At 43.8% G+C, this 19,886-nt stretch overlaps 1 protein-coding gene across 1 annotated transcript; it reads left to right on the top strand.

Moving 5' to 3' along the window:
* Positions 1-12,192: 12,192 nt before the first annotated feature.
* On the top strand, positions 12,193-19,384 carry KCNA4 (potassium voltage-gated channel subfamily A member 4). The gene is made up of 2 exons (XM_024558942.3): positions 12,193-12,619; positions 15,640-19,384. The coding sequence occupies exon 2, from the start codon at positions 16,411-16,413 to the stop codon at positions 18,373-18,375; it is 1,965 nt and encodes a 654-aa protein (XP_024414710.2). The 5' UTR covers positions 12,193-12,619; positions 15,640-16,410; the 3' UTR covers positions 18,376-19,384.
* Positions 19,385-19,886: the final 502 nt, after the last annotated feature.

The raw sequence follows: 19,886 nt of genomic DNA on the forward strand, positions 1-19,886 counted from the left end.
CTATATCTTGTAGGGGTCGGCCTTAATTTCCCATGCTTTTAGATAGACTTGGAGCTTCTTAAGGCCATACTTCTGCTTTCTATAATTGTCTATTATGATGCTGAGTCCTTGAAATAAAAGTTTTGTCATGTCTTGTTTTTGAACATACTATGATTTTAAAGAGTTCTCTAGTCAGGGGCTATAAGTTTGGTCCCCTTAGCAAGCAGGTAATATCTCTAAAGTCCGTTGCAATGCAGATGTAAACTGGTTGAGAGATTCAGCTCAAAATGCAAAAGCTACTCCCTCATCTCACCTCTTGTCATAAGTGTATGTTTGTGATATAGTTTTTCCTATAAGTCAGCTGGGGAACTGCTCGGCTAGCTGCCAGCTGAGCAGCCCGGCACCAAGGAATAGACAAAGCCACACACAGTAACTATGGTATTCACTCAACTTTTATTGAATGCAAAGTAGAACATCCACATACATTAATATCCTACTCACACTCTAACAGTCTAAGAGAAATATAACACACACACACACACACACACACACAGAGCAATCATTGGGGGATAATGAACCCAAGTCCCAGAGGCTCAGTCTGCAGGTCTTGGAGACAGCATTGTGGGCAAGGAAGTTGTCAGCATCTTTCAAGGAAGGACCTCCAGAGCCAGGTGGGCATCAGGGCAGACGAAGTCCTCCACCCAGCAGGACAGAGCCTCCAGCGGCTGATGTCAAGGGAGATCAGCCTGGCTTGGAGAAGCACTCTGGTGCTGGAGCTCGGCTGTCTCAGCAGTGGTCTGGCCCTGCCTCAGTTGTACCTTGAAAGTGGTGGACTCCACTCTTCTGGGTCCTTCTGATAAGTGTCTAGGCACCCTTGATGGCAAGTGGGGAATTTTCCCGGGAGCCTATCTATGGGTGGTCCTGTTCTGTAGACACGGCTATTCTGATCTCATGTGCAGATATCTTAGGCATGTCTCCTTGTTAGATGTGTCTGCTCTGACGTAGATGGTTTCCCTCTTGAACCAAGGTGTCATGGCTGACTGGCAGCTATCTTGGTTGACATGAGTGACTCCACTTTGTTTTATATACTTTATGCTATCTCAATCAGACCAATGCCATTTTATTGGTCCTTTCTCCACACCACTGGCCCCCCTTTTTAAGTCTGTCCTCATCACAGGTAGGGAGTCACAAACATGAACACAAATTATTTTCTTTCTCGATAGTGTAAAGGTCATTACATGAGGTAGCATTAATAGCATCAGTAGAAGGCTGAGCATGGAATGAGATATAGACTCTGAACCGTGTGACAACCTCTCCCAGCTCTAAATTCAGGGAGAGAATTAAGGGTCATGCAAGAATTTCCAGGGCTGCTTTATCTGCTATCCTTCAACAACACAACCTCTGTCCTTCCAGAACCACGTCCGCAAAAACTATAATCTGGTAAGATTTCCTTGCTGTTAATTTCACTCATTAAAAGGAAAAGAAGATGACAGTATTAAAAACAACTGTTTCTTTTCCTCAAAACATCCTCAATCAGTTTTCTAGTTTACATCAGTTCAGCTAGAAAACAGCAGAGTTATAGATTTTAACACAACACAGAAAAACATCATTCAGTTTTTTCCAACTTTGATTTTTGCTTAATTGGTTAATATTCAGTTTATTTAGGGACAATTTGTATTCTTTTTCCTGTACAATAACAGAATTTTTTAAGAAAAAAATTTCTCCTTATGTCAATGAAATGATGAAAGTGCTTAAATATTACATGAAGAAATATTAAAAGCTTCTGTTAAAATTACCAAACCAACGTGGCAAATCAAAAAGTGAATTCTTGTGTTCTAGAAATGTTTACTTTGTCATGTAGATTTTAGAAATAAAACAATGACCTACTTTCCTACGGTAGTCATTCATTTTTAAATGGTGATAACAATAGGCAATCATTGTTTGTGAGAGCTCACCAGGTGAGAAGCAGGTCTCAGAATTTTTTATCTTTTTCTTATTTGGCCTTCACAACAGTTTTATGAAGAAGCCACTACTTTCATGTCCCATGAACTATTAAGAAAATTTAAAAAATCAGAGAAGTTATATAATTTCCCCAAAGTCATGTAGCCAGTAAAGCGCACTGCTAAATGTACTGACGTCTCCAACAATAATTGCTAACACTTTATGAATAAACTTTTATAAAACTGGCAATATGATCATGCTGAATGTTATCCGAGCCCTTTGCTCCTGAAAAGCAATGATGGTTAAGAAATCCTCCTACTGTTTAAGGACCACTCCATGCTGGAGTATTTTGAGATAAGACCCACTTTCGTCTTTCCTACTCTCAGAAATTCCAGGATGACTTTCTTGCTCACTTGCCTTTAAAAAGCCACAGGCCCTTTCCCTGTTCCTTGAGAATTCTTCATTGATAAATATTCTTCCTCTTCTGAGAGTTTACATAAAATAACCTCCTCATCTGGTGTGTTTGTCTTTCACAGGTTGGTGCTGTAACTTGGCCAGAACCACACCTCCCCCTGGATCCCTGTCCACTCCACCCAGGCACCGAGGCCATGGAGCCCTCTGTGCTCCGTTCCTGAGTAGTGACTGATGACTCAGTGGTGAGTCTGACTCCGGGTCCTGTGCTATGGACTCTTGTCCATTGGTACCATGTTAGTGTTTGATTTTTATACTTTCTGGATACACGCTGGATTTCCAGTTCCAGCATTTTTTTTGGAGGCGGGTGGTCTGACCATTTGGTGGTCTCTGTGAAGGAATTGATTTGTGGAGATCTTGTCTCTGTCAGGTGGAAGACTACAGATGTTCTGGTTCATTAGTATTTTCTATTTGTCAGTCTGTCTATTTTGAATAGAAATCAATTAAGTACTTGTACCCACTAGGAAGACATGAGGTAGACAGTGAGTTTTGTATTTCTGTGTTTATGCTTGTCCTGTGATAGGAGCTTTGGAATTGAAGGTATACAGTTTCTCTCTTTGTCTGTAGGTTTCTGTCATTGACAAGCCTTGCTTCTCATTGCGTGAATGTATGAGAGTTTCCCTGCCTCTGAGTGGCATGACCAAATCTGATTATGAAGATCTCTTTAAGTGTTGTATTCCAATTGGCTTACAGGTAAATTATTGCATGCATAAATTGAATATTTCTAAAATTATCAGAACTTAAGGAAATTGAACTACTAAGACTTTCAGTGTGCTAGATTTTAAGAGTATCCTTCAAAAGCCAAATTACAAATGTTTTATTTTACAATTTCAAGCTCACATAATTTAGGTAAATCTTTGACAAACAGAGTTGTTTAATATTTTTGATTTAAGGAAAACGGCTATGCTTTCTCTGATTTATAGGCATTAAGTGCATTGTATTGCGTATTCCAAGGTAATACTCACCTCCATCTTTCCGCATGGCTCCCGTTGGTTTCTACGATGAGTTCTTTGCTTATCTGCCTCCATAAGACCACAGCACCCTTCCTTTGTTTGAGACTTTCCATGTTAATACACGTTTGCCCTATCATAGTGCTCAAATAAAATCTTCTACTCAATTACCCTGTGAATTTTGTCTTTCACATAACTTGTCCAATTCTCACAACAGCCTAATAAAGTAGTATCCACATTCTCATTTTCCAATGAGAACATTATATTCAGAAGACTTAAGAAACTTAGTCAAGACCATATATCTAGTAGTGGGTGGATATTTGCTGATTTTGGAGGCTTTACTCTTAACTTGTATTCTATATGTCACCCTAAACAAGTCAAATCATTCTTTGTGTACATTTCATTCAATTTAGGAATGAAATATTTAAAAAGCTTTCCTTGAGTTGGAGAGGAGAGTATGCTATAGTTTTCTTTAAGCTTAAGACCAGAGCCAAAGTTCATCACTCTTTTGAGCAGGAGAAATTAATTGTAGTATTAAATATATTATTAGTACAGGGACTCTGGAGCTAAGTTTGAAGCACACAACCAGATCAATGACTACGTGTACTTTAGTGGTGGCAGAAGACCCTATGAATTGGAGATACCTTGAAAGATTGTACCAAATACTTTGATTGGGCCCTGGATAAGAAGAAACTATCTTAGATTATCACATAGCAAACCCACTCCTCTCTATATTGATTTTAAATTATGGTTATTATTTAACATAATTTTAATTGTTTATAAAGTTTGGTGTGTTACCCCTGCTAAGAAACCCTAGTTCCCTTGCATTTTTCAGTAAGTATCTCTTTGCAAACTCTGTAGCTTTCTTATCTAAATATTTCTCCAACATACTCCTAGGCCACAATGAACTTTTAATCTCTGGTTTAGTCCACAATTTAATGTCTGTTTTCCTCTGAGGGAACCGGAACAAATAAAACGGTAAGCAATGAAGATGTTACTTTGAAGAGTACTGCATTGCTGGCCATGTAGTTTTCCAAAATGTTCGCCGGGATGCTCTGCCTCCCAGACGTTGCTCTTCTGGAGCTTTTACATAACATTTGCACACGTAGCTATTCTGAGGTGAAAGGAGTGGTTTGATATTGCCTTAAAAATAACTTTAATTTGGATCCAGTCAATCTTGCTGCACCCTTATTTAAATGATCTGCTTTTAAGTATGGAAGATTCAGTGTCTCTAGTAAGTGTGGGGAAAGCCATAATGTCTTAAAGAAACCTGCTGTGGTTTAGAAAACTGCACGAACAATTCCCCTCTGCAAATGGTTATTTATTACCTAGCTATTTTTAGATACATATATTTTTTGAGGCATTTCTCACAGTAGCCTCTGGGTGCATTTTGCAGAGCTGAGTAAATAGTTTTCCCATTATTACACACAACACAGAAGACAACGTTAACACGGGACTCATTCACATGGGTCAGCACCTATTCACAAGCGGACAAATACACAGGTGCGGCGGATACCTCTCATCCAGTGTTTATCGCTGAGATTATTTAATTATTTCTCAAAACCCGAGAATCTCAAGTACTTGACATAAATCAAGGAGCGACTTCTTTGTTCAGGGATAATGGCTTGTTTCTGGGCCATGCTTATGTGCCTGTAAGCTTTATAGGAGGCTAGGAAATGCTTATACTCTGAAAATGAAATTATTAGCTGTGAAATATAGAGCAAAAACACAGCCAGAACATATTACAAAATTTCAGTGTAACATTATCTCCTAGTCAGCTGCAACTCAATTGTAGAATAGTTTACATAACCTCTAATGTGGAATATATGAAGAATATTTTAAATATACTAGATAGGATGCTGAGAAGATATTCTATAAGTAAGAGTAGTGTGGATTTCCTAAGATCTTAAAACCACTTGGCATATTGCTGTTAGAATTAGCACATGGGACTTCTGTGTGTCCCTGTTTGGAACATCTCATTCCACTCAGACTCAGACGAGTACCTTCCCTTTGGAAGACATACGTGACTTGACCAGTTAAGCTGGTAACTTGAGGAGCCTGGTTTAAAGAGATGAGTTAAATCAATCAGATTTCTTTTAGAAATTTTAAAGTATGTGAGGGACCTTTAAATTGAAAGACCATGTAACAGCGGGGCTAAGTTAGCCGCTGAGTTATGGGGGCTAAGTTATGGGGCCACGTGCATGGGGATGTTGTAGGAAAGCAGAAACTCATTACTGAGAAAGACTATGTATGACTAATTCTCTGTTTTTCTAAATCTTGGTTCTTCATCTCTTTTCTGGACTCTCGTAGGGTCTGACAATACCCTTACTTTCAGCCCATTGTTGTATATGAGCTGGCTTGAAGTGCTTTCTATTGCTTGCTACAAAAGACCCCTTAATGAAACAGAAGTTGTAACAGAGCTCAGCACATCCTGCCTTTTGGAAGAATGGGCTGGGCCAGAACAAGGAGAAGTACATTTATAAATCAGGACTCCTGAGAATAGCAATCATCATGGCCTTTTATGTAAATGTGAGTGGTATTCAGATGTAGAACTGTGAATACTTCAGTCTGTCCAGGACTATCTCCCCATTCTTCAAGAGAGCCCCTCCTATCCCATTCCCAGGCACTTAGAAGAGTGACTAAGCACGGATAGTTAACAATGAACATTTACAGCACATAGAGATGGTATTCAGGAAACAAAATAACAATGAGGGGTTCTGTGAGCTCCTTCTGGTGGGAGACTGTGCCCTGAGAGGTCTGGAAAAGAGGCATTACTCTGACATTTCACAGGTATGTTATTGTAGATGCAAAAATACAATATACAGGCTCAGTTAAGGTAAAGATCTTACCTTTGTCTGGGAAAATACCTAATATATGACTACCCACCGTGACTCGCTTTTAGTTGGGAAGTTTTAATTTCAGACCATCCTAGGTGGTTACTGTCGCTCTCTGAGTTTGAAAGGCTGGCCATGCAGGCCTTCCCTGAGCTTGTCAGGTTTAGTATGTGGCCTCTTTCTTGTCTACATCTACAATATAATCTTGTCTGTTTAAGAGCAGGAACCATATCTTTCTAAGCGACAAAAGATATGCTCAATAAAATTTTGTTGAATAAATGAACAATTAATACTGCTCTAGCCCCTCAAGCAATCCAAGAGTCATTGCTTTAGTCAAATGCTCATTTTTTTCCCCAAGGGCTTTGTAAATCATTAGAATTTCACTGTAAATATAATGTTAAATTTACTTTCAGGTATAAACATATATAAGAATTTTAAAAGGGACTCTTTCTGAAAACCATCTAAAGGAAACGGTTCGTCTATGATTTTGTGCTTATTCAGAATAAGAGCCAATTTGTGAGGTCAACAGAGAGGTAAATTAGAGGGGCTTCTGGTGTATATAGAACCTGACAGGTGTTGCATTGTTCTCAGCAGCCAGTGACGAGAAACTACAAGTTAGCATCCTTACGACACTCATGCTCTCAGCTTTGTTTGGTTTGGCTTTTTGTTCTAAAATATACCAGTTGGCCAGTCCCCAGAATTGTGTTTCCATCTTTAGCCAGTGAGCAAAGAGCAGAAATAATTTTGTGTAGATTTCTTAACTTATTTGAACCTAGTAGAAATGTCTTCTATGTGAAAACATCCATCCAACAACTATAGTTATGGTTTCGGAAAGCATGCATTGCACATGGTCTTTCTGACACTTATCCAAATCAGGAAGTGTGTCGGTCTGGTGAGGGAGGGGCAGCCAGCACTGTGATGGGCACTGGCAACCTGGAGGAGGCATGCAAACATTCTTACGCTGCACAGCAGAGGTCCACTGGTAGCCATGGCGATACATGTCTTAGGGGGTGAAAGGTATGGGTCAAAATCAAAATGGGGGCAAGGGAGAAGGAACCAGGTCTTAAGAGAATAGAATTTGGCCTGTCCTGTGATCATTGCCCATATGTGAAGCAGCCTTCAGAGAGTTAGAACCCATTTTTGGCAGGAAGTATACTATGCCTGTTATTTTCATAAAAAGGCCCCCATTCAGGTATATGGGAAAAGCTCTTTGGCACACACTCTTAGGAGTAATTCCAGAAGGCATGGTGGTGGTAGTTTCTGTAAGAACTGAAACACCATTCCATACCTAAACCTTCCTTGGTTCATTCCTGCCTCAAGTTTGCTCCTGATTGATTTCTGCCAGCAGACAAGACTGTGGTTACTTTTTATCTGCACCTCAGTTGCTATTTCATTTTAGGTGAGCCTCCTCCAGTGCCCTATTTCATGGCCACTTATAAGCAAAGCAGAACAAAGAGCTAGTAGCATGATTCTGTGTCATCTTTTTAGTGTGGATCTGGCAGGAAGCAGTGCCACCGCACATTGGTCTAACACTGTTCAAGGTGAAGTGCATTGCAAATAAGAAGTTATGTCAATTAAATAACTTTTTTTATTGATTTGCATTTAGAAAACTAAATCTAATTATGGTTATGCCAACTCAATTTCACTCACTTGGCTTCTGAGATGCAGCCATAGGTGGAGGAGAAAGGGATGCCGTCTAGCCAGGAAGTCCGGGAATGCCTGTAATTCAGTCTTTTCAGTGGATGGCACAGCTGCTAATCTGGATTTGCCCAAGGGAGCATGTTGTGTGTGTGAGTTACATCTGTCCGGAATGTAGAGGTGGGAAAAGGTTGAGCATCCTTTCAGGCCGTGTTTTATCATAAACTCTAGCTCGCACTCTTGAGCATGCATATCTAAGCCCATCTCGCTGTTACCCTTCTCAATTTCATATCGGATGCTCTGCTTACCTTTGCTTATCCTCATATCTGCCATTCTCGTTCCCTAACCCTTTGTCATGTGGCTCCTTCTGCCTTGAGAAACTTTCTCTCCAGACTCAATTAACTGCTACTTCCCTCTGCCCCAGTCTGACTTCTGTCAGACCCTTACCACACAAGTGTGTTAACTCAATTCCCACCCTCTAGACTGTGGGGGTCCACCCAGGGTCAACAGCAGCTGCCTTATTCCCTATTTTGCCTGTCTCAGTGCTCTGATCACTCAGGAAGCAAGTGAGTAGTCAGTCTTTCTCTCCACGGTTGACGTGTTCTCACTTTAATAAGAGGTAAATGTGCTTTTCTGCTGTCTAAAGACTGGACCAATACTGGTATGCATAAAATGGAATGGGAACCCGTGGTGAACAGTCATTCAAAAATCCAGGTACAAGAAAAAACTAGCTGGGTGACTCACATTTATACGGAGTTTTGGACTGCTGAGAATACCTGCATGAATAAATTTGGGACTGGGAAGCATGGAATCAAGTTCCCCAGGACCCTCACCCTCATATCCCTTCAGAACTTTAAGTCAGATAGTTGAGAGGCTCAGGTAAGCAGGAAAAAAATGTGGTCTCCTCTTAGTTTTCTCCCACCACATGCGCTGAACTTTCTTGGCAAATGGAAGCCTCTTCCATTATACATTCATTTCACTACGTTCTTATCAAGTGCCTCCTCTGGGTCAGGTACTGCACTGGTTGCTTGGGATACAGTGCCTATTTTCAGGAAGGTGTCGCAGGGTTCTTGAGGGGGAGAGAGGAGGAGTAAACAGAACATTGCAATTCACTGGGGACCATGGTCCCCAAAGAGAACAAAAGCATTTAGAATGGTCTTCGTTTATATCCCACAGGGCCTCCTAGCTGCTTTGTAGGACAGAAGATCTGCTGCCCCTTGGCCCTTTCTATGTAAACAAAGGCTCCATGGTGCAGTCTGGAACATTTGCGCCACCACTGAGAGAATGCAAAGCCAGGGAGAAACTCGTTGTTGTGATAGGTGTATTTGGGGGTAGGCAGCTTGAAGAATTTCAACTAGTCGATGACTAAGGCAAAAAAAATATTCTTGCTTTCTCGGGAGAACAGAATTTTGGGATCATGAACACAAGGTAGATTCTCGTTGCTCACATGCAAAGCATCTTTCTACTATTGTTTATTTGTGTGGGTTTCTAGGAATCCTTGAGAGAATTTCAGGGAGAGAAAGGTAATGCTTCTCATTTGCTTTATAATTATTTAAAAGGGCAAAGAAGTGTGTGTGTGTGTGTGTGTGTGTGTGTGTGTGTGTGTGTGTGGTATGGGATAGGAGAGGGAGGCTGGGGGCAGAACATATTCTTCTCAGTTGGATTCTACCTACATCTCAGGTTCCAGTCACTCTTGGTCCACCCCAGTGCCATGTGCCCATGTGTCTCCATGGCAGCCGCTCCAATTCTCACCATTCTTCAGACACATCTCTCCTTCCCCTGTCAATCCATGCTTGCCTCTCCCAAGACAGGTTCTGTTCCATTCTTCGCTCCCTAGGAACACTATTCTCACATTCCCACCATAGCACGCATCCCCTTATTTCATAACCCATCACTGCATCCGTTACAGTCACTAGTTTATGCGGATGAATGGACAGAGACTACACAGCATTATCATCACTAGCCTGGGGTCTGTCCACATTGCAGAGAGTCAGAATGTTTAAGGCCCAGTTCTGCTACATGAGTAGCTATATAACTTTGGGGCAAGTTAGTGAACCATTGTAAGCCTCAATTTCTTTCTCTGTAAAATAGTGATAATAATAGAACCTACTACATAAAGTATTTAGTTATTCAGATAAAATTAGACAATATGCATGCAAAGAACTTAGCACAGAGCTGGGTACTAGGAAGACACTCAACAGGTGTTACTTGCCTTGATCAAATTCTCAATAAACATTTGTTATATGACCTGAATATCTCCCTAAGAGTGATTTCTCTTCAGCTGCACTTGACTGCATTCTCCTTGTGCTTCAGCAACTCAGATTCTCTATGCCTAAGAAGGGCAAACATTTATAAAGTCCTCAGGCATTTTAAACTTTAAAATTCTCTGGACTGTGAAAGGAACAAACGATAAATGACTCACGGAAGCATATTTCATAAAGTTTTAACATGATCCCGTTAAAATGTCCAAGCTTCAATATAACTGCCATCTTTTGTACATCATTCAATCTCCTTTCGTCTCCCTGAGCAGTCCAAGTTGCTCAGGAGTGGTCTCACAAATTGCTTTTGAGAAGCTAGTCCCGAGATCCTGTGCCCTGCACCCCGCCTTCTGTCATCCCGAGAAACATCATTCTGATGAGACACCCAGGAACTCAGTTACCTGCTTTTGGTAGGTATGAAACTGCACAGAGCCTACACCACGGTTGTGGAGCTACAGAGGGTTTGGGCCGGTGCCTATGGTCATTTTCACTTTGGGAGAAACCTGCCCTCCTTGCTGCTGGAATGAACAATGATGGTGAATGAACTGAGCCAAAAAGCCTCTCTCTCTCGAGCCAGCTTGGAGGAACCTTTCTCTCAGTCCCGCAACCCTGATTAAGACCAGGGGGTCACAAGTAAATCTGTGGACAAAAACTTAAGCTGAACTTGCTGGAAGACGTTAGGAGAAGCAAGGTCACACCTCAGGGTTTTTTTTTTTTTTCTTTCTTCTTTTTATATTTTTTCTTTTCACTGATTACAATGAGAATATTTTAGTTATTTAATTAAAAAAACCCAAACAGCAACGAAAAGCAGTCTTCCAGGTGTCCTTCATGGAGCCAGCGGCGGTTCGGTGAATGAGCGCAGGGCATATCTATAATTCAGCTCAGGAATATTTCTCTTAATAATTAATCGAGCACCACAAAAGGAAGAGGCCCAATAAGGCCCTCGAACAAAGCTGCCAGCTGACGACTCCAGAGACCGTCTCGGTGCCAAATGACCCGCCCGCGGTCGGATTTTCTTCAACAGGCCCGGCGGGTGCCACCAGCGCTTGCTTGGCCCACAGTGTGGGTGTGGGGCGAGTGAGGAGAGGTGCGGGGCTCGGTCGCAGCCCGAGGTTCTGGCTGTGCGCCTGTACATTCATTCGCACTTACCACCGCCATCCTTTCTTTTGGTATATTCCTGGGAATTGTATATTTTACCTGCGTTCAGAGCATTTCATACATCTAATAAGTAACCTGGAAATCCATCCTGAGGTGAGGACGCCGCTGTGGGCGCACTCGCCTGCCTACGGGGTAGTACGTTTTTTTACCACGGCCATAGAGACCTCCAGATGGAGACCTCCCGGAATCCAAACCTCTGGCGGAGTCATTTTTCTTTTTGCAGCAACAGGTTTAAGAAGGCCTCCTTCCTCCAACCCTCGCCTCGCCTCGCCCCGCCCCCAAGTCAGACTTGCGACCTGCTCAGAGCCCTCGACTTTTTCCCACTCGGATTTGTGCCTCCCGTGCGCAGCCCTTAGCTTGGTCCCGATTCCAGTTTCTGTGGCCCACCCCTCTGGGTGCAACACATTTAAAGTCCATCTGTGCCCTGGAGGCCCGACCCTCTATTTGAGGCAAACAAACTGCACGGGAGGCAGAGACCGAGAGCTCCGGGGACGGTCGCAGGTGACTCCAGGGCTGCAGACCCGCGGCCCCTCCAGAGTTGCACCCGGGTACCCAACCCCACAAACTCGTTATAAGGTAGGGGTGCCAGAGGAACTGAAGAGACAGCGGGACAGGGAGAGGAAAAGATGCCCAGGGGCACCCTGTTGTCAAGGCTAGACCCTCGTCGAGGTCAATCGCCCCTCCCCCCCAGCCTCTTTTGAGGCTCCGGATCTGCCGTCGGGACCCACATTTCAGGTCCAAAGGGGACATTTCTCCGTGATTGTTTTCTCGCTGCCGAGGGTGACAGCCAGGGGCTCCTGGAATGATTCCCAGTGGTTCCCCTGATCCTCGGCATTTGGGGGCCTGACCCTGGGCGAGCAGTCTCAGCCTCGACTGCGCCCGCCTCGCCGCGCGGGAGGCGCCCCGGGCGACCGCGGTGAACGCCACGCCCTCGGCACGGCCCTCGCCCCGCCCCCGGCCGGCGCGCGTTCTCGGCCAGGGGAGGCGTGTGCTGCTTCTGCAGCCAGAGCGAGAGGGAGAGGGATGGATGTTGGAGGAATTCGGTCTTAACAAGTGATCGCTGCTGTCTAGGATTTTGCTCTTTTTCTGGGGAACCTTGACTTCCTTTTCCAGTCGAGCCTCCTGTGCTGAACTCCAGAGGAACCAGAAGTCTTGGGGGTCTTCCCTGGGGCAGCCCGGATCCCCACACCTGGGCTCCAGCAGCGAGGACTCTGTGCCCCCCTGGCTAGGCAACGGAACTTCTTCCGTGGATATTTTGGAGCTTCCACCTGCCACACAAGCGTGATTCCTTCCATCCCCAAGATCGTTCTTCCCCTCCTCCAGCTGTTGCAGCTTGAGGGGGGAAAATCAAAACCAACCTTATTTTTACTTTGCACCCCTCCTGGGAACGGTAAGTATGATGCCTCTCTTATCTTATGCTCTTTTCCTTTGGCTGTTAAGAAACAGTGGACATTTGAGAGACAAATAATATCGGGAATGTGACAGAAGGGCATGAATGGAAGGCGGTTAAAAATAAACCAGGAGGTGGGAGAAGGGAGGTGCAGATGATGCGTGGCGCTCCGGGGGGCCAACAGTTGTTATTTTCCCAACCCCATGGATGGGTGCGTGCGCCCTGCTTAATGTGCCCGAGCGGGAACCCAGGTCTGAGGCGAGGGTGTGATTAAAGATGTCGTTTCCCAACGAGGTGGGGTTTAGATTTAGCATCGTTTTGCCTCACCCCGGACTAACTGGTTCCGTTCCTTTGGGAACAGCTGGTGAACGGGTTTGAATTGCTGCTTCTCCCAACATTTGGATTTGCGTGCATTTTCTGAGCATTTGAGCAACACATAGGGACTGTTTAAATGGCGTGTGTTGAAGTGTATAAATCTCACCGGTGTTAGCCTTTCTGATTCTCTCTCTCAGTCTTTTGCTTCTTTCTCATTCTCTCCCTCTGATAAGGTTCATGTACCACCCTAACACAGTTGTGGAAATTAGCTCTGAGAAATGAAAACAGCTTGTTGTTGCGGGGTGGGAGGAGGAGGGGTGGGAGGTATAGCTGTTGTTTGGGGGAGCAGGACTCAGGAATTGGCAGTCTGCAAAATCCTATTAGTTTGATGGTGTTAAAGAGGAAGGGAAATATTTCCCTGCAAAGGTCTACCCTATAAAGGCTCCTGGGAGTTGGCTTGAATGGATTCTTTTAACATGAATACCTTGAGAAGGAAGAGAGATTTTTAAACCAGCCTGATTTGTTGGGAGGATTTTTTTCTTTTTTCTTTTTTTCTTTTCCTTTTTCTTGCCTCCTCCTCCACCTCCAACTCTTCCTCCTCCTCCTCCTCCTGTGTTTTCTTTCTTTCTTTTTTTTCCTTGAAGATTAGAGAATAGTGAGGTAGCTGGTGGCCAAGTAAAAGGAAGGTAGTGTGTTTTTTGTAGGTTGGGGGAGTTGGATGAATCAAAACTAGCAAACCTAAATAAATAAGAAATTATTTGGTGTAGAGCAAAAACAGGCCAGGTCTAGGTCTCCTGCTGACTGATGGTGAATTAGAAGACCCTCTAATTCATGGCCTTCTGGGAGTCAGTTGGACAGGACAAGGGTGTACATAGTATACAAATTTACAGGCACTTCGGTTACACTGAGGCTTTATTTAGATGGTGTATTTTAACAGCTTTGAGGGAGTTGGGGAAGTAACTGAGCAAACTCTCAAACTATTTGGCCTGTGAGAGAATTTAAAGGATGTCAGCCTGACCCTCCACGGGTGAAAATAGAGATGTAGGGACCTCCTGAGGGTAAGCATTTTAGAGTAGGAGATGAGGTTAGGAGTCAGGCAAAGGAAGAGGGATGTCAATTGAGAACCCTTCTTCACAGGTGTATTTTCTGGGTTTTGTGTCCCACTCAAGCTCACCTCTTACCTTAGGAGAATGTGCATGATTGAGAAGGGATATATTTTTGCCACTTGCCTGCTTCTCACTTCATAAAACTCAGTGTGTTTAAGCTTCTAGGCTGACACGATTCAGCAAGGAGCAAGCAGCAGGTGGTCAAGAGCTGAATCCCATTAATGGCTCCAGAAAACCATTTTTCTTATGCTGCTCAAGTGCTGCCAGTAATAGAAGCTAGTAGATGCCCCGGATTCTGTCATTATCCCCCCCAATTCTCTGGGCCACTCTTCTCCGTTCTTGGAAGTCCTGTTGGACAGAGTGAATGGAAGAAGCAAGAGTAGACAGATGATCGGGGCAGGAGCTTTTACAGGTCCTGGTGGAAGAGATGAATTAGCTGGACCTATGGAGAGCTAAGCTAAGGAAGAATACAGGCCAGGAATACTAAGTGACAATGGGGACAGAGCAGGCTGCAAGGAAGATGTCATCGGGAAGCAGGAGACTTAACCTAAAGGTGGGAGAGAGAGAGAAGAGGGGGGAAGGTAGGGGATGGGAGCTGTTGATTAAATGAAGGCGGGGGTGGGGGTAAGGCAGGCTGAAAACAAAGTCCACACAAACTGGGATTTAAAAAAAAACATAAGGAGATAGTCCCTTGAGAGGAGTGTAGGAGGAAACATTGAGATGAACATGGAGGAACTGCAAGGAGAGAAAATGGTTATTAGAGAAGTGGAAACTGGGATTAGCTCCTTGGCTGTGGGTGGCAGGGAGTGTTCTCCAGTCTCAGGAACAGAAAACAATAACAAGGACATGCTTCAGGGAGTCAGGAAGTGCCAACTTAACACAGGCCATTGATGGTCTCAAAATGTCCTGGATGGCCTCACATTCTGCCCTTCCCCTACTCCAGACAGCTGTATAAGAACATACAGATTAGGGGGTAGGTAGATAGCTAATGAAAGGTTAAACTACTGTCATGTTCTTAATAACTACCAGGATTTTTTGATACTCATTATGTCCAAGTCAACGTGTTATTCTATCAATATCCACTATCTCATTTAATCCTTACAAAGGTGGGATAGGGAGGCTACATTTTCTATAGTTTATAGATGAGGTGACTGAAGCTTGTTGAAGTGCTGGAGCCCGGATTAAAGAAAATGTTTTTTTTTCTGATTTTTTAAATCCTGAATCAAGATAGAGAGGGGTGGAAGGACACTAAATTCAGAAATATTTTACGTGTGGAAATTTTTAAAAATACATTAAGATCAGCGTATGATAGAAGGAGCTGTAAAGTGACAGCATTATTATTGTGGAATGATGAGAGTGACATGAAAATAGACTGGGCTGAAATGATACCTAAAGAGGAAGGAAAGAAGAATGTTTAGGCAGAAGGTGATTTAACAAACTGCCCCATTCTCCTTGGAAATTTAGGGTTGCTTGGTGTTTTGTATGGTTTGCTCGAGACAACAGAAAGAAATGTATGTGAAGGAAATGCTCAGTTTGCTTTTTTATGATTTGATTCTTCTTTTTATTTTTCTTCTATGCTTGTTTTCCTTCCTTTTTCAGGTGAAGTGCTTCTTCTGCATGATTTTAGCTGAAGGATGCTCTGCATTTCCTTGATTTCTATGGAGACCTCAGAGCTGGGTTTGCCCCTGCTGACACCTCATCTTGCACCTTCTCTACCTCCCAAGGTCTTTGCCTCTATCTATAGCTTGGCATTGCCCTTGGGTCCAGGAAGCCTGTGAGCAACTTAAGGGGGGAGCCTGGAGAATCATCTGATAGGTTTGAGCAGCAATGGCTGGACATACTTCAAGTCTCATGTTAACATGGGTCAAGCAGTCACTGGAAGGCAAGTGCTGAGACTAAAGGCTTATTTGCATTTTATTTAAATTTGATGGACTGAGCTTTGGACAGTTTCCATGGCAGAAAAATATCTTCCATTTTCTAGGCACAACTGCTAGCTGTCAGAGACGTGCTGCCTTTGAATCTAGCAGCATCCTCACCAACCACATCCTACATGTATTTCCAGATTTGAACATCCACCCCGAAACAGGTGTTTGGGAGACCCCAACATTATCTGACTTAGGCTTGAGAGTGCTAGACTCTTTATCTAGACCAACCAAGCTCTGGAGAGCAATGCTGAATCCCTGGGAAGACAGAGCATGGGGCGTGCTGATTTAAAAACAGAAAATGCAAAGTTGGACTGAAAATATCCTTAGTCTTCCAAGCAATCTGCTTAAGTGTTCCAAACTTACCTTAATTTGGTGAGAAAAGAAGCTGCCCTATTTTTCTTTCTCCTGCCACAACTGGAACCAGCCATTTCCGAAAACCACCACCATGGAGGTTGCAATGGTGAGTGCGGAGAGCTCAGGGTGCAACAGTCACATGCCTTACGGTTACGCGGCCCAGGCCCGGGCCAGGGAGCGGGAGAGGCTCGCTCACTCAAGGGCTGCGGCAGCAGCGGCTGTTGCAGCCGCCACAGCTGCTGTGGAAGGCAGCGGGGGCTCTGGAGGGGGCTCCCACCACCACCACCAGTCTCGTGGGGCCTGCACCTCCCATGACCCGCAGAGCAGCCGACGTAGTCGGAAGAGGAGGCGACAGCAGCCTGAGAAGAAGAAGGCCCACCACCGCCAGAGCAGCTTTCCTCATTGCACCGACTTGATGCCCAGTGGCTCTGAGGAGAAGATCCTGAGGGAGCTGAGTGAGGAAGACGAGGAAGAGGAGGAGTTGGAGGAGGAGGAGGAAGAAGAGGGAAGGTTTTACTATAGCGAAGATGACCATGGGGATGAGTGTTCCTACACGGACTTGCTGCCGCAGGACGAGGGGGGCGGCGGCGGCTACAGTTCAGTCCGCTACAGTGACTGCTGTGAACGCGTGGTGATAAATGTGTCGGGCCTGCGCTTTGAGACTCAGATGAAAACTCTGGCCCAGTTTCCAGAGACCTTGTTGGGGGACCCTGAGAAGAGGACTCAGTACTTTGACCCTTTGCGTAATGAGTATTTTTTTGACAGGAACAGGCCTAGCTTTGATGCCATCTTGTATTACTATCAATCGGGAGGCCGCCTGAAGAGGCCAGTCAACGTCCCCTGTGATATCTTCACTGAGGAGGTGAAGTTCTATCAGCTGGGAGAGGAGGCCCTGCTCAAGTTCCGGGAGGACGAGGGCTTTGTGAGAGAGGAGGAAGACAGGGCCTTGCCCGAGAATGAATTTAAGAAGCAGATTTGGCTTCTCTTTGAGTACCCGGAGAGCTCCAGTCCAGCAAGGGGCATAGCCATCGTCTCCGTCCTGGTCATCTTGATCTCCATCGTCATTTTCTGCCTGGAAACATTGCCTGAATTTCGGGATGACAGGGATCTCATCATGGCTCTGAGTGCGGGTGGGCACGGTGGGTTGTTGAATGACACGTCAGCACCCCCCCTGGAGAACTCAGGGCACACGATATTCAACGACCCCTTCTTCATCGTGGAGACGGTCTGCATTGTCTGGTTTTCCTTTGAGTTCGTGGTTCGCTGCTTTGCTTGTCCCAGCCAAGCGCTCTTCTTCAAAAACATCATGAACATCATTGACATTGTCTCCATTCTGCCTTACTTCATCACGCTGGGCACCGACCTGGCCCAGCAGCAGGGGGGTGGCAGCGGTCAGCAGCAGCAGGCCATGTCCTTTGCCATCCTCAGGATCATCCGTTTGGTCCGAGTGTTCCGGATCTTCAAGCTCTCCCGGCACTCCAAAGGCCTGCAGATCCTGGGCCACACCCTCAGAGCCAGCATGCGGGAACTGGGCCTTCTCATCTTCTTCCTCTTCATTGGGGTCATCCTGTTTTCCAGCGCTGTGTATTTTGCGGAGGCGGATGAGCCTACTACCCATTTCCAAAGCATCCCAGATGCATTTTGGTGGGCTGTGGTGACCATGACAACTGTGGGCTATGGGGACATGAAGCCCATCACTGTGGGGGGCAAGATCGTGGGGTCCCTGTGTGCCATAGCGGGTGTCTTAACCATTGCTTTGCCAGTGCCAGTGATTGTCTCTAACTTTAACTATTTCTACCACAGAGAGACTGAAAATGAGGAACAGACACAGCTGACACAAAATGCGGTCAGCTGTCCATACCTCCCTTCTAATTTGCTGAAGAAATTTCGGAGCTCTACTTCTTCCTCCCTGGGAGACAAGTCAGAGTATCTAGAGATGGAAGAGGGAGTTAAGGAGTCTCTCTGTGCAAAGGAGAAATGTCAGGGAAAGGGGGATGACAGCGAGACAGATAAAAACAACTGTTCTAACGCGAAGGCTGTGGAGACCGATGTGTGAATCTAGCTCTCCGTCTGCCACTGCCCCCTCGCCCCTACCCCAGCATCTCCAAATATATTTATGCATCAGGAGTGCAGTTACGAAAATGAAATATGCAAATGAATCCAATGCATACAGTAGTACACCATTTAATGGTTATACGTGGCATAATTGTTACTAAACTTGTATTACATATCAAATAAATGATATATCTTGGAGAAGAGGGAGGCTTAAATAGGAGCAAATTGATCTTTATATTTTTTATTAGAATGCAAGAATTTTGCACATTAACTGGGAAAGACGTTAAAGGTAGAGATGGTTCCACAGAGAGGATGTGTGTGTTTGTGTGTGTGCTGTGTGTGCGTGTAAGTAAATTGTCAACATTGTTAGTAATCGTGCAGTGATGGGAAAGTTGGCATTTTGAAGTATTTACTATGTAAGAACTAATGAATTTGAACAGTCATTTACGAGTGCTTTAATAGCATCTCATGTCTTTGGATTCCAGAGTTGTTTTTTAAAAATTGTAAGAATTACTGTGTAGAAAAAAAGAAAGTGAATTATTTAATAGAATGTAGGTCACAATTTTATCTTGGATTTAATTAAAGTTTATTTTTAACTGGAAATTAACTTTTAAAAAGGCTGCAGGGGCCTTTAGAAATTGATTATATTTTATTATTAATTTTGGGAGGTTGTGAGAGCAAATGCCTAACATTATGCAAGCAATGACATCAGAGAAAAATGTAACAAGTTTTGTTTGCAGATACTGGGACTGGAATTTGTTTTTTTTTACTACTTTATATGCTGGAGATTGAGAGAGACTTCATACTGTGAATGTTTACTAATGTAACAGTTCAATGACAATCATTGGAACAATGATTTCTTAGTCTTATTTTATTGTTCTCTTCTTTTCTTTGTGTGAGACTAAATGCCACGGCAGATAACAGCATAAGATTCCCTTCTTTTTTAAAATCTAAATAATTGATCTGCAAAGGGGCTATGAGGTCAAGTTTAGCAACTGAGTCTTTTGAAATCGGTCTGTTACAATGATGCTTCTGAAACCATCCTATTTTAAATATTCTGCCTTTAAATCCAGAATAATTTAACCAAAGCTAATGCATGCACTGAAAGAATTCTTGAAGAAGTAACATGCTCAGCAGCTACAGTGATTATGGCTTAAGAGCTTTCTATTAAATGTGCAACGTAAGTGCTAGGTTTAACTAAGTTTATTTCTTTGTGCAGAATGTGGGGAATCACCTCAGAATTTGGCATTCAATTTGCTAACATCGGTTTAAGACAGAATTGTGTCAAAACATTTGGATTCAACATCATCATCATTATTATATTTGCTAAAGGAATTTTATGGCACATATAAGCATTTAACTCATGACAGGGTGTTCTAGAATGTGAGGTAACAGCTAGTGGTTGGACTTGCACTATTAAGTTATAATGGGACATAGGTTAGCAAACTCAGAATAGATAATAGGCCTTATTCTCTCCAATGTTTCTTCGACTTCTATTCTTTATAAAGTGGG

The sequence above is a fragment of the Desmodus rotundus genome, chromosome 5 (genome assembly GCF_022682495.2).
Source record: "Desmodus rotundus isolate HL8 chromosome 5, HLdesRot8A.1, whole genome shotgun sequence".
NCBI lineage: Eukaryota > Metazoa > Chordata > Mammalia > Chiroptera > Phyllostomidae > Desmodus > Desmodus rotundus.